This window comes from Lycium ferocissimum, chromosome 9, assembly GCF_029784015.1.
Source record: "Lycium ferocissimum isolate CSIRO_LF1 chromosome 9, AGI_CSIRO_Lferr_CH_V1, whole genome shotgun sequence".
NCBI classification, from domain to species: Eukaryota; Viridiplantae; Streptophyta; class Magnoliopsida; order Solanales; family Solanaceae; genus Lycium; species Lycium ferocissimum.
Window position 1 is genome coordinate 47,846,219 of NC_081350.1, and position 16,080 is coordinate 47,862,298.

At 35.0% G+C, this 16,080-nt stretch overlaps 1 protein-coding gene and 1 non-coding gene across 2 annotated transcripts in view; one reads left to right on the forward strand and one right to left on the reverse strand.

Annotated features, from left to right (window-relative positions):
- LOC132031993 (uncharacterized) overlaps positions 1 to 12,732 on the forward strand; it is a 13,209-nt gene extending 477 nt beyond the window's left edge. The window contains exons 2-3 of the mRNA XM_059421827.1: positions 11,977 to 12,427; positions 12,549 to 12,732. Coding sequence (XP_059277810.1) covers positions 11,977 to 12,427; positions 12,549 to 12,732 — 635 coding nt within the window. The remainder of the gene's footprint in view (positions 1 to 11,976; positions 12,428 to 12,548) is intronic.
- Positions 12,733 to 15,428: 2,696 nt separating this feature from the next.
- TRNAA-AGC (transfer RNA alanine (anticodon AGC)) lies at positions 15,429 to 15,501 on the reverse strand. The gene has a single exon. It is a non-coding gene; the product is annotated as a tRNA-Ala (tRNA).
- Between the last annotated feature and the right edge of the window lie 579 nt (positions 15,502 to 16,080).

The window sequence follows — 16,080 nt, forward strand, 5'->3', positions numbered from 1 at the left end:
ATTCAAAGATTCCCCCCCAGGCGGATTATCCACGGGACTTAAATAATCCGATGGTCGAGGAGGGACTTCTCGGAAGGCGGTGCTCGGTCAGGCGGTACTTGTGGTTCTAATGATGGGTCCCGACCATTAGAGGTGGTACTCACGATTCAGAGGGAATCCCGTGCGGGCGTGGTGGAGCCCATTGTTGCTCGTTTCTGAGGCAGGCTCGAGGAGGCTCGGATCTTGTGATCTCGGTACCGTTTTACGCCCGTTATAGAGCGGCATCTATGTTATTTGATCTGAGATCCCACTTATTCGTATATATCTGCATTTCATGCGAGTTGGTTGGGATTTACCGTGTGATAGCATAGATATACCTATTCATGTGTCTATCCGGTAGGAGATTATTTAAGTTGTTTATCGAGACGCAAGTCTTGTTTAGTTACTTTTATGAGGTATGACACCGGGTAGAATTTGATGATTCCGGATATGATGGAACTGATGATTATATTGGGTATGTCCGCTTTCTCCTTATCATGCGATCTTGGACTATCACGCCAAAAACAATCGCTAGCCATGCGGGCGCATCCCTGGGCTTAAGTGGAGAGAGTATCTCTAGTTCCGGCTCCGAAGAAAGATTATTTTCTTCCGGCTTCGTGCGAAGGGGTAGTAAGTAAGGGGTGTTTGGCATATTTGACGCATGTTCGTGATACGACATTGCATCTCCACCCTTGAGTCTATTCCTATTGTGAGCGAGTTCGCGGAGGTATTTTAAAGCAGATTTGCGGGTATACCACCCAGTCCGTGACATTGATTTCTATATCGACGTGGACTTGGGTACTCGTCTATTTCTGTCCGCCTGTATCGGATGGCACCCGGTAGGGTTGAAGAGAACAGGAACAATTGCGGGATTTATTGAACAAGGGCTTCATTGTAGGAGCATCTCCCGCTTGGGGGTGCTTTCCGTGTTAGTTGTGAAGAAGAAAGGCAGGACCGTGAGGATGTCATTGATTACCTTGATTGAACAAGTCACTATCTGAAACGATTGCCTTATGCCTCGTATTAATGATCTATTTGACCGAAGCCGAGTGCTTCGGTGTTTTCTAAGATTGATTTGCGTTCCGGCTATCATCGGTAGAAGCGAGGATATTCGACGGCCATTTTGGACGAGATATGGCCAGCATGAGTTTCTAGTGATGTCTTCCGGGCTTACGATGCCAGAAATTTGCATTATGACCTTAATGAATGGCATGCTTTGGATCGTTCCTTGATTCTTTTGTGATTGTGTTTATCGATGACATCTTGGTGTATTCCAAGAGGAGGTGGAGCATGACAAATGCATTCTCATATAATCCTTGGCTTGTTGAAGAAACATAGTTTGTTTGCTAAATTTTCTAAGTGTGAGTTCTGGTTAAAGTGTGTAGCATTCTTGGGCCATGTGGTGTCCAAGGAGGGGATTATGGCTGATCCACAGAAGATTGAGGCTATGAGAGTTTGGGCGAGGCCCACTGCATTACGAGATTCGTAGTTTGGTGGGTTTGGCCGCTATTACCGTCATTTTGTGAAGGATTTTTCTTGTTCTTCGTCGCCGGCTAGATTGACTCAAAAGGATGTTCCTTTCCAGTGGACGGATGATTGTGAGGAGAGCTTTCAAAACCTCAAGCTTCTTTTGACCACAGTGTCACACCCTAATTTTCGATAGGGCGTGATGGGCACCCGACCCTTACCTAGGGCCGAGCGAACCCGCAGACTTTCATAATACTCATAATCATACTAGGCCCGCAAAACATGACGTAAGCACATAACGAAAATTTTTTTGAAAACAAACATGCCTTCCATCTTTGTCAAATCAAATAAAGCTAGCATCGTATGAAATGCGTAAACATGTGAAGTTCGTAACAATGCGAGAATAATACATCGACTTACATAGCCGCTTATAAAAGGCGACACATCGGCCACACGACACCGTTCGCAAAGTCTCTACCATAACTTCGTACACCATACAAAAGAACTACGACTCGGCGGTTCCGGAGGAAATGGAGCTGCCAATCCGGACGGAACATCTTCTCCTAACATCACCTACTCAATACCGTATATACCGCGCGCATGAACGCGACCCCGAAGAAAGGGGGTCGAAGGAATATGTGCGAGCATGTAAAAGCATGGCATACTAACGAAGTCATAGCCGAATAAGGAGTACGAACGTGAGCACAATAGCGAATACCAAAATGCTTTCATCCGACATACAAATCATACCTAAGAGATACAAAAGACAAATATGACAATCGAATGCCAAAAGGCTTAGCTTTCTTTTGAAAAAAACATTTAACAAATACATACGGAAAATCAAACACATCATGAGGGCGACATTAACCAAATGCCGAGGAAATCGACGGCCCGATCCATAAATAATACGATAATGCCGAGGAACGTACGGCCCGATCCATATATAATATAATAATCTTGCAGAGAATGTACGCCCGATCCATATATAATATAATAATCCGGGAAGCGTACGGCCCGATCGTATAATATAATATGTGTCTGAAGACGTATCGGCCGTCCATATATAATATAATAATCATATCGTCATATTATCACATATCATCATGTCATCATATTATCATATCACATACCACATACGGTCCGCAATGGGACAGGGGGACGAGCACGTGGTTACTCCATCTGGACGCCACAACACATCATACTTGAAGGTTTTATATCTCCGAACATTTCCGTCACACATCATAACATATATACACGGTACCCGGCCAAGGGGCTCGACGACCGGTCACATCATACTTCGTATCACATCATACTTGCGAATAGTGCGCACGATAACAACCGCCCGGACTTGGTTAAAATGTAACAAAAATGCCGAAATCATGAGTAGCCAAATATAGTTTAAAACATTTTCAAAGACTTAATAGGTTAATCAAAGCGAACCATCATTTGTAAGCCAAAACGGTAGTCAAATCCGATTTTCTTCCGAATATTACTCGAGAACGTATCAAACCGAACTTCTAGAACCGTAGTCACGTATCAAAAATCCCATACATAAAAATCACTATTTCGACTCAACCGATAAATATATAATTATACTCGGGGTCAAGGTAGTCATATTAAGTTCCTTTCAAAAAGTCGTTAAGATTATCCAAAGAAAAGTCGCGGGACCCACGGACGGCGTCAACCCAATCCGAGCCCGCCTCGAAAATCATAGTCATCATATGTTATCGAATCATTATTACAAACTCGAAAGATAAGTAACGATCGTACTTGAAATCGGAATAATAGTCATATCATATTCTTTCAAAAAAAAAATCGTCAAAGTACATAGAGAAAGTCGCGGGGCCCACGTACGGGTACCAATCCCATCCGAGCCCGACTACGAGAGTTGGGGGAACGTTATGCCTTATGAAGTTACCTATTAGGTTTCGGGGCGATCCGGGCTCGTATGCGAAAGTTACGGGCGTTTGAAGTCCAGGGGCCTCTTTTAGTAGCAAAATTCTTTATAAGACTTTTGAAATTCAATCATACAAAGATACATAAACCATAGCTTGTCCACAGGTGCCAACATCAAAGCAAATATGGCTCATAAACGTGCTCGGATTTTTAAGAATAGAATTACCCCCGAAGCTCATAACATATCATAACTTAGCCATATCTAAGACATGCCAAAAGAAGGAGGGTAAACTTTACATACCTCGATTGCTTCCTAAGCTAATCCAAACCCAAGTCTCGGTTTCTCAAAATCTACACACACGTCATTTGATATCAACATTAGCCATAAACATCGAAGAATTCAATTCCAAAACCATCACTTATTCTCGTAAATTTGGGCGCACTTCCCCTATAAATGCAACAACCCCGAGATTTCAACTCGGCCAAATTCATCAACAACAATACCAACAAACATTCTAGGAACATCAACAATCAATTCAAAACGCATTCTAACATTAACTACACTTTTCTACATAATTCAACAACATCCCATTATATTCAATCCAACTATTTACATTCAAACCAACCTCCACATTCGTACGTTCAACTACTAATCCGAAACCATTCAAACAATATTCAAGAACATTTTAAACAATTTCCACAATATTTCATACGACCCAAGCAACTTGCAACCTTACCCGAAACCCTTCAATTTCCATAGGAACATCAACAACACATTTTCTTCTTCCAAATTCAAGAACAACAACTTATCAACAACATCATATAGCAATATAAGTACCTAGAAATCTCTCAAAGTTCCAATAAAAAAAATAACCCTCAAGGCAATCATATCAACCAACTAATCTATGACTTCATAACATAATTCCCTTCACTTTAAACTAGGGAATTCTCCCATGAATAACTTAATTAACAAGAATAGAGTATATTACATACCTTATTGCCCAAAAAAACTCAACTAAAATTCTAGCTCCAAGCTTCAATAATCAGCCACACATCAAGCACCAAATACTATAATCCTTTCCTAACTAGTTTCCAATTCCTAAGATGAAATCTTGGTTTGATTTGGAGGAAATTCAACTTAAAAGATTTAGAGAGCTTTTAGGAGGGTTTGGGAGGGTTTAGAGTGAGAGAGAGAGGTAGAAAATGAAAAAAAATCAGATTTTTTTTCGGTTTTAATTACGATTTTTACTTACGTTCATAGGGTCGTTCATCACGCAGAATTATTTCATGGACTCAATTTTTTTTTCGAGGTATAACACATGCCCCCGATCCTAGCCTTACAGCGTGGAGGGCAAGGACTTCACGGCCTCATCGTGATGCTTCCCGTATGGGTTTGGATACGGTGTTGATGCGGGGAGGGTAGGGTGATAGCTTATGCTTCTCGTCAGTTGAAAGTTCACGAGAAAAATTACTCTACCCATGATTTGGAGTTGCTGGCCGTAGTCTTCGCCTTGAAGCTTTGGAGGCATTACTTGTACGGTGTCTATTGTGAGGTTTTCACCGATCACCGTAGCCTTCGGCCATGTGTTTACTGAGTAGAGATCTTAATTCCGGCGCGAGCCAAATGGATGGAGCTCCTGAAGGATTATGACATCTCTATCTATATCACCCTGGTAAAGCTAATGTGGTGGCTTTATGACATCTCTATTCTGTATCACCCTGGTAAACCTCTGTACCTTTAGACTTCAGTATACATTTCTTTTGCTGCACTTAAAACATGCGACATTCTATCCTTTCTCACAGCTTTACTTAATTAAGGTGCTTGGTGGCAGTGCCTTTCTTGATACCAAATGACATCAAGTTTATTAAACTGTATCTGTTGCTAGCCATATTAAGTGGCAAAGTGCTGCTTCTTTGGCATCTTCCCAAAAATATAAAATTGTTAAAAAGTACAATAAAAAGGGAGGGTAAATTTTTGGTGGCTGGAATGTGCTCTGCACTATGTCGACAGTAATGATATCACTTCTATAGCTTTAATGATATCATTTTTTCCATTTTCTCCATTTTTTTGTTGTATTTTTAGATATGTAAATGAGGTTACCTGATTGGTTGGGTAGTTAGTAAAGAAAAAATTGTTTAGATAATGCCAATGAAAACTTCAAACCGTTATAGAGAAGTTGATAGCGAAATTTGAAATCCATCATTGTTGGTACTTGGTGCTCCTGGGTTTGAAATTTGAAGGAGGAGAGAAGGATGATGTTGGGGAAGAAGATGAGTTGAAGAAGAAACCAAAGCTATGTGGGATGGGAGGGATAATTTTGTCCACTTATTATTACTTAAAGGGTTGAAGGATAAAAACTAAAACAATGAGATAGGAGGGCCAAAAATTAAAGACCAGCCCAATATAAGGGCAGTTGAGCTAATGACAGTAATATGAATAAGTATAACCATCACCATTAGATGAAAGTTTTAACTTTACTAGGTAAGTTTATTTTCCTTTGTTATTTTCTATGTTTAGTTCAAAAAAACTTTGTTACTAATAGAGTTCAATAAGTTGATTAAATTACCAGAAAGAAAATGTGAAAGGTGCGAATAAAAGACAAGTTCTCGGAGCTACGAAAGGAACATGAAAATTAGAAAATAGTTGCTTTACAACCTTCAATGAGAATTTTCTTTTTCCTTTAGTGAACTATAAGTATTGCTTGTTTGTTTTACTTTTTTATGCCATTGAGATTGACTTGCACTGTGTTATTCCAAAGTGATAGTCTCTAGAATTATTATTGAGGTATTTTAGAGATATCACCCTTGACATTTTGTTGTTTTTCTCTGATCGGCATAGTCAAATGTGCCAACAAGAATGAGTTCTGTTAGATAATTTTAGTGATAGTTAAATCTCTACTTTATAGAACTTTTAAGAAATTGTTTGGATACTTTTTATTGTTATTATTATTTTCCAGTCTACAAAGATTGTATTGATTGAAGTTAGTTTTAAAGGCTCAATCGTATGTTTACACCCAATGCTTTTTAACAAGATTCTTTGCATACATCAAGTCTCTTGTTCGTGAATATGGAGCTCAAATGATCTTTTAATTGTAATGCTTTATTATTTGGTATGAATACCAAATTGATCGGTTGCTATTAAGTCTAAATTTATATTATAATCCTTTTAACATATTACTTAAATTACTGCATCACAAAATTGACAACAACTATACACTTTATACTTACTTTTATTTTATTATATTATTAAGATTTCATACATTGTGTCAACTGAAGTTGCTAGCCTTTATAATCAAACCCTAAAAATAATAATGTGACTGAACCCTATTAAACGGCATAATTTGATCATTTGTAGTTTAACAATCAAATCACTCGAATAGACTAACTGCTCACCAAATTCAATTTGTATTTTTCCTCTGAAATATTCTTTTACTCATTGCACAGCTGTTTTACTATGATCTATACCATCATACTATTCACATGGCCGAATACACATGCAATACACGTGTCCAAATACTAGCTAACATATAATGGAGAGGTCCCTTTCAAGGTGATAGCCCATACTGTGGTTCAGGTGGGTAGCATGCTTAGCCAGTGCATTAGCTACCATATTGCCTTCTCTATAACAATGAAAAAATTGTACATTTTGTTAAAATTTACTTTTCTTCTACTTTATGATTTAATTGATGGTAGAAAGATTTACTTCCTTTTTAGTATAAGAATATGGTAGAACATTTAGTTTCCTTCTAAGTCTTGTTACTACATTAATTATAAAACATTTAGTTTTCTTTTAGTTTAGTATCTATAAGGAAAATAACATATTTTATTTTATTTTATTTATTTTATTTTATTTACTTTATTTCTTTATAAATAGAGATGTAGTCTTTTATTTTTAAACACAAGAAACAATGCTTCGATTTTCTCTCTAGTTTTTTCCGTTCCATAACACTTTTCTCCCCCTGATTTGGTCTTGAATTTTCTCCACATCCCTTTTGAGATGTCATGGGGAGTTAATATTCCATTAATCATTTGCAAGAGAAGCATAAAGTTTAGATGTACTTTGTAGTTGTCATAGAGCCTATTTGGATTGGCTTATTTTAGGTACTTTTAAGCCAAAATAGCTCTACGTGTTTTTGTAGTGTTTGGGTAAGATAAATAGTGCTTATAAAGTCCATTTGGCTTAACTGATTTAAAGTAGCTGATAAGCATTAAGTGTTGATAAGTATTTTTAAGTGCTGAAGCTGATTTGATAAATAAGCAGTTGTGTATTGGGATAAAAGTGCTTAAACTGATAATAAGCAGCTGAAGAGTTTTACAAAAAAAGTGCTGTTAAGCATTTTTTCTGTTACAATGACTTAAATACCCTTAAAGTCGTTTATACTAATAAAAACGTTATTTTTATAAGTTCTTAATACCAAATTAATTAAAATACGAAATAATTTATGCCTCATTTTATTTTTAATACATAATTAATTAGATAAAATTATTTCTTATGAATATAAATTATTTTATGATAAGCTAAATTACAATCATAAGCTATAAAAAATAATTAATAATTACACTAAAGTTCGTTAGTATAACATACTCAAATAGTACACATATTTGAATAGAAGAAACACATATGCAATTAATGAAATTTTGTTTGCTGCTACTTAAATAAAACCATTCAACTATTAATAATATCATGAGCAATCAAATCACGAGCAGCCATCCAAGGGTATAATCTCCTTGATTTTCTGGATTTTTGATGTTTGCATTTATGAAATTCTCGTATGTTTTTAATGGTCGTAAAGGAGAGTTTGTTGGGTTTTAAAGACGTGGGGTGAGGAAGTGACATGATGGAGAGGGTTTGGGTTTTATTAAAGTAAAGGTATTTTAGGGACTACAAAATAATATTAGGGATAGAATAGTAAAAAATTTGGTCAAACTAAAAGTGCTCACAAGCTCAAAAATAATAAGTTAGAGGATACCAATTTATGGCTTATTTTTAGCTTATAAGCACTTTTATTTTTACCAAACGCGGAGATTAACGAAAAAATGCTTATAGGCTGGTTTGATCAACTTATAAGCTTAACCAAACACCCTCTTAAGCACTTGTTTCAAGCAAATATAACAAAAATAAGCCAAAAATCATAAGTTAGGATTCCTAACTTATAAGTCATAAGTTAAAAGCTCATCAAAACAGGCTTGTAGTGTTGGTCACTGCACCAAAGTAACACCAAATAAAGCTGCCTGAGTGTCACAATAACTGTTAGTGGAGAATTGAAGAGGATTAGCAAATACCATGATGGGTTCCCCATTTCTTTTTCTAGCAATCCCTCCTGCTGCTGACTTGCTAATCTCTGTCCCGCTACTCTCATCAGTATAAACAATGATAGGACTATTAAGTTTGTTGTTTAAGTAAATCATTTTGCTAGATAGCTTGTGCTTGTAGTTGAGGACAATCATCTTGACTTTGAAAACTCAAATGGCAAGCAAGGGAAGTGCTAGCTAACTAATGACAAGGGCTGGAGAAAGAGACTGATGAAGGTGGGAGAGGAGCTTGGTAGCTTGTTGTGAGACCTAAGTGGAGGGGAGCTTGGTAGCTTGTTCTGAGACCTAAGTAAGACATTCTCTTTGTCAAGAAAGATCGAGTAGCATAGAATCCTTGACTTAAAGCTTAGGATAAAATAAAAAAGGAAACTAAGGCAACTTTTAGGTTCAGGGAAAGAAAAGGGCTAGCGAAGTCCCAGTTCTAGCTATTGTCCATGGTGCTGAACCTTTTTCTCACTCATACATTAAGTTGGATGAGAATCTAATGCCAGATTCTTACCAAGGAAATATTTTTGTGGCCATACTTCTTTGCACAATTGGCCTTCCATATTTTTCAGCATACAATGCTGGGGTAATCTGTAGAAAGAGCCTGTGCACAACATTATTAGGCTTACCATTCCACCAGCTTTGAAGAAGAGAGTTTATAGTCAACTTACCTAAGGACAATATATAAATAGCCTGATATCATTCTCCATTTTCTGGAGACTCTCTCACCTTGAGCAAATACATGATTGATAGACTCCTCGTTTGCAGTTCTGCAACATGAGCAAGTTTGAGAGGTGCTGATCCCAAATATCTGTAAAACCTGACCTACAGGGAGAAAAGTTCAAATAAAAGATCTAAAAAAATTCATTGGAAGAAAGGAATGCAGCCCCTTAGGTCCTTGTTTGGTATATATTTTAATTGTTATATGAATCAATGCATCATAGCTCTATTTGTTTGGAGTAGGTCTTATGAATTTGAGTTGGTCAGTTCAAAATCCAGCCATGACCTTTGAAAGGGAAAAAGGGCAATTAAATTGATAACAATAAATATATAAAATTATTATCATAAATCATAAATTAACATTTGAACAGTTCCATTATTTAGTAAAATAGTCAATTTATAAATAGCACTAATTAGAACTTGAACGTGCATCCACCGATATGACAGCCTCCAAAAGTATGCATTGCTTCTTGGTCAACAAAGTTATATCAACCACTCCTACAAATTTTAATAAGTTAATTATTTGAATTATTTTCTTTCTCAGAAAGCCTTTTTGTGGTTTAATTTATCCCATGGAAAACATATTTATATATTAACTAGTCGGTACAAAAATGTGACCCTTCTTCTCATTGTCTGATTTGAAGGGTCTTTAACATACTAGTTATACACTGAAGGCGAGAAAATAAAATGCAGTAAGGCAGTAGTATCATTGCTATTACAATCCCTTTTAGACAAAATATCGATCATAGCGAGCCTCTTAATTTATTTGAATCAGAAAAAGATAAAGGTATTTTTTAAAATTTAAGCAGAACTATGATAGAACCAAAAAAATAATAATAAATGTGTATTGAAGAGGCTTTTTCTCAACTTGTTCATCACATATACTGAGAATATATTTCAGATTCTTTATCTGAGTGAACCATTCCCTATTCATGTTCTTTTGATATATTGGACTTTGTAGTGTCAATAACGTGTAATTGCACTCAAACGAATATACAAATCTAGTCTGCTCTTACCGAGTCAAGCTTATTTGTGATATGTCAAAAATAAATGAAAGTTGCAAAAACAACTCGAATATTAAATGAAAATAAGCGCAGCCAATAATATAGTCCAACCGTCAATGAAATGGGTAAAAATTATAGAATATCAAAGTTTAGGACCGTCTGGCCATGAGAATTTTTAACTTTTTTTCCTGAATTCTTTTTCACTTTATATGAAAATCAGCGTGTTGCCATGAAAATTTCAAATACAGCTTGAAGTTGTATTTACATTTGGAAAACACTTAAAACTTTGTTTTCACTTTTTCAATTTTCAGTACATTCAAACAACCAAATATTCTTTGCAAACCATAACCAAACAAAACTTCATCTTCAACTCCAACTTTAAAATTCCAAATAAAGTGAAAAATATTTGATTTTCATGGCCAAATGCCTACTAAGCTCCAATGCTCCGGGATTTGTTTTTCACTTTTTCTTTTACCCTTTCGTTCCATTTTGCGCATTTTCTCCATTCCACGTATATTAATTTGTTTCCTACACATATATAACACAATTTAGCTTAAAATGTTGCAATGGGTGCTAAAATTTGTGATAAAGTGGTAAAACGTGAGGTAACTAGCATACAATTATTTTACACTTTCAGAGTAAAACGATAAGTTATTACTTTTGATACCTCATGAAGCGCCGGTGATAGGTAATAGCTATCTAGTGAAATCGTGTAAGATAATTTTGACTTCTTAATCAAATTGCATTAGAAAAAAGATTAAAAAAACCTAGTTAATCTCTGCAGAACTATGATACAACAAAAAAAACACTGTTTTTTTTAAGAGACTTACCAACTTGTTAATTGATTACATGTGCTAAGAACGCATTCAGATTATTTACCTGAATGAAGTGTTGACAAAACCTTGTACATAATACATAAATAATGCACCGCATTTTAGCATGTTCTTGTGTCACATACATTTGACACCATGATTAGGAGTCAATAACGTGTAATGATTCTCAGCCAATATACAAATCAAATATGCCCTTACCGAGTCAATCTTAATTAATTTTGGTATGTGAAAAAATAAATGCAATTACAAGAAAATAACACAAATCATAAAATAAAAGTAAAAACGTATACTCTATACATAATTCGTGAATTTCGTAGTATAGCGTCGGGTTTCTTGCTCTTGGTTGGCCTCCTTCTTAGGGGGCCGGGCGGAGTGTTGTTAGGTGAAATTTATTTTGTTATCTGATAACAAGGTGAGGTTGATGTCAACTCTCATTCTCATAGTCAAAGTTTTGGTTGACGTAATCCTCTCTGAAACCCACCCTTCTTTGCACTAAAGAGCGGTTGACATTCTTGTCTCGACCCTCATCGAATTTCTCTCTTAAAAATGACTAGTCTTTGTTATTCTCTATCACTCCAAGAACCAACTGTGCGTGTTATTTTTTTTTTTTTTCAATTTACCCGTGTTTGGTATTCACATTGCGACTCGACTAATTTAGGTTTAAAAAAAAAAAAAAAAATCCATATACAAGGCTCGAAAGCCCTCTGGTTATTTCGTGCATGTTGGTTTACTTACTTCAGATGTGACACAAACCTCTGATCTTAGAGGTGGAAGCAATTTAACATTCAATGAACCCTTTTTGGTCAATTATCAAACTGGTGGACATTGTGCCTCAGGTATGAAGCTTGAAGTCAACACACTTGCCACAGTTCCTCCACCAACATCAGCCCCTGCTAAATCCCCTGCTTCATCACCATCTCCTAAATCTTCGGCGCCAACGCCAAAAATTGCACCTAAAATCTCTCCTGTTTCATCACCAAAAAATGCACCTAAAATCTCGCCTGCAACTTCCCCTGGTGCTAGTAGTCCGTCTCCGATAACTGTTGAGGCTCCGACAGTGCCTCCTAATGATGATTCTGTACCAACATCATCTCCACCGGCGCCATCTCAACCTTCATCTGCTGATAAAATTAGTGTCGTTGCTAGTTCCACCGTGGGATTTGGTGTTGTTGTTATGATGTTGTTCTTTACGTAATTCGTTGATTTTTTTAAAATTATTGTTTCGATTCTATATTGTATTGGATTTGTTCAATCATGGTTGAGAGGCATTCTTGTTTAAACTGTCTAATTTTGATGGATCTTACATAAATAGCCAGTCGTGTTCATTGTTTACTTTCCGGCAAAATCCTCTTGTATTAGTCCATGATCAACAACCGTTGGAAGTTCCTACATTGCCTCATTCTGGTGTTTCTGTACCGACATCATCTCCTCCATCATCAGCTAGTAAAATTAGGTTCATTGCTAGTTACACCGTGGATTTGGCGTTGTCATTATGATGATGTTCTTTATATAAATTATAATCCATTATTTTATTTTTTTGAATTATTGTTTAAATTCTATTTGGTCTCTGATATTATTTAATCCTGGATATCTTGGCCGAGAGAAATTCTAGTTCAAAATGTCTAATTTTGATACAGCCACATGGTATCACTACATTAAAGAACTTAACTTGGTAGCGATATATTTTCCTTTTAATGCGTAATATTATTGCCATAAAAACATTTACCCGCAATTGGTTAATGCCATTAGATCCAAGGTCGCTAAAGCCTTTAGCGGCATTTATTGTTTTTAATTTTTTAGTATTTTAAAGATATAATTATAATAAATACTTTTAAATAGGTATGCCGGTAATAATTATATATATATATATAAAAAATAGATCGTTCCACTAGTTTTTTTTCGAGGGTGGAGTATATATATATATATAATATATATATATATATATATAAGTTGTTTTTGCCGCAAATTAATTGCCGCTAAAATCATATTTTATTATAGTGTATATGCACTTGTGACACAACAAAAAAAAAAATCTATTGCTGGCGATTTTCTTCTAAAATCAAAACTATCGAATTCCTTATTCGCATGGCCGGCTCTTAGGTGAAGCCAATGAAGCAGCTGCTTTACGCCCCCAATTTTGGAGGGCCCCATTTTTAGTAATGGTGGGTTTATAAGTTTTCTTAAAAAAAATATTAAGCACTATTAGTAGAAAATTAATCTTTTTCACGTAAAAGAAAAGATAAATTTTTAACTGTGAATAAAGTAATTATTGACAATATTTTTTTTGATCGTGAATAGCGTGTTAATTCCAACTCCTGAATCATTGTCACGTAGGAAAAATCGTATCGAAAGTATTGAAGCAATAACATTTTAAACTCCACCTATAAGAGATGCTTTTATTGAACTTAGTAGTTGTTAGTTAGGAACCAAAAAATAAAAGTAAAGCTAATTGTTTAGCAACATACGCATTTGAAAATTTTGAATTTTTATTTGGTATGATGTATTATATGATGTATTATTTCTTAATAATCCCGTTAGCAAAAGTTTACAACAAAAAAAATTGAAGTGTATGGAAATATTTTTGATTTGCTATTTAGTGGTAAAAAATCGAGATCACTAGTGACAAGAATTTTAAAATATTGTCTTATCCTTGATGTTTTATAAAAGAGAGCAGTCACTCACTCACTCACCCCGATATTGATGGTGTAGACTTATTTTATGAATTGAAAATGTTAAGAGAAATCGTAGAAATAGAAGATAATATTCTAATCGATATACTAAATCAAATAAAAGCAAGATTCTTTTTCAAATGCTTATATTTCTTATATGATAATGTTAACAATTCAATAACAGTTGACTCAGTGGAAAGATGTTTTTTCAAAATTAAAATTGATAAAATTATCCCTAAGATCAATAATGTCTCAAGAAAGATTAAATGGATTGACTATATTATCTATTGAAAAAGAATTTTTAGAATGAGTTGAGTATAAAAAATATATTACTAATATATTTGCATCTCAAAAAACTAAAAGAATAGGCTTTAAAGTTTAAATCAAAATATATATTAAAGATTTTTTATTTATTTAAGGCCTCCCATTAAGTTATGCCTTTAGGCCCCAAATATGCTTGAGCCGCCCCTGCTAGTTATTCGGCAGAGCAACAATCTAGGGAAATATAGAAGTCTCCACAACCCCTTGATTTCTTGCAAAAGTGGAATAAATAACAAAGATGGTGAAAGTCCAATAGTGAAAGCATTACTAGCTTATGCTCTGGCTCTAATAGCAATGGGCACTTGGAATCCCATATGAATCACCGAAGATCATCTTACAAAGCTAAATACTGCTGAGTGACCGATAGTGAAATAGTATCTTAAGGGATTATATGATTACAATATCGAACTTCTCTATTACTAATGATGTTATATATAAAAGTGTAAAGTTATATAAACAGACTCATCAAGGATGAACATAGAAGGTTCTATATAAAATAATCAAATTAACCACTCTTTCATCTCTTCCTAGCTAGCAAAACCGAAGGATAAACAGCGTGATTAAGTACAAGCACAGGACATCGCGCAAGCACAAATCTTAGCATATATGCCCTAAATTGTTACTTAGTTTATCTAGAATGTTATTTGATACGATTTGAGGGGTAATGTTTTTTCTCCCGCATGCTTAAATTTAATAAAGAAAGGAACACTTTTAAAATTTGTGGTCCAAAACAAGCCTCATAGCTTGAATATTTTTTTGTTAATGTCAAATCATCATATTAAGATAAAGTTATATTTTTTTTTTTTTAAAATAAAGCTTAGTGCTCTAAAAAGGTGACATTCTTTTTGGGACAAACTAAAAAGAAAGTATGCCACATAATAAATTGGGACAGAGGGAGTATATTACTGTGTCTTCAAGAAACTGCGAGTGTAAGTAGGTCTTCAACCGACCTTACAAAAATAGCACTCTATGTCTTTCAATTTATGTGGCATTGTTTGACTGAATATGGCGTTTTTAGAAAAATAAAGACTTTTGAAACTTTGATCTAAAATAAATCATAAACATTAGCATTTGACTACACATTCATCTCATTAAAGATAGGAAAAAGGAAAGTGATCACATAAAATGGGATAGAGGGAGTAATTTTTGGTCCACAAAAAGAAATCTATCAAAAACAGTATAAAAAAAAAAAAAAAAAAAAATGGAGATGCGGGGTATCGATCCCCGTACCTCTCGCATGCTAAGCGAGCGCTCTACCATCTGAGCTACATCCCCTTTTGATATTTACCTTACTGCACTTTGGTTATAGACTTTGCCATAGATGTTATGGGAAGAATTCTTTTTTTTTTTTTTTTTTTTTTTTTTTTTCGAATTTTGTTCACTTTCTTAGATCTATAAATTGACTCCTCTCCAAAAAATAGCCGAATGAAACCAAAGTTTGAGGGGAAATTACGCTTACTTGTTTTTTTTATTATAAGTAGCCACTAAGTTTGCTATGACTTTTTATTATCGTCCAACCCAGTTCCTACGGTAATGAATATGAGTGCAATTGATATTCATGGGGAGTTATATATTTGTGTTTTGAAAAGACCGTTTACTATTTCTTGAAGCTCATCAATGTGAGAAACTTTGCTATTTCGGTCATCATGGTCGTTCCCTAAAATTTCCTCTCAAAATTACCTTTCTTCATTTTAGTGTTCATCCCCAACTACCCCTTTAAAAGTTTATTTCGTGTTGATTGCATTATTTTCTGTGATTAGATAGCATGAATTTTGTATCATACTAGAAATGAAGTTTTGTTTGAATGTCTGAGACTCAGACCCTTAATTGAATGCATATATTAAAATAGTTAAT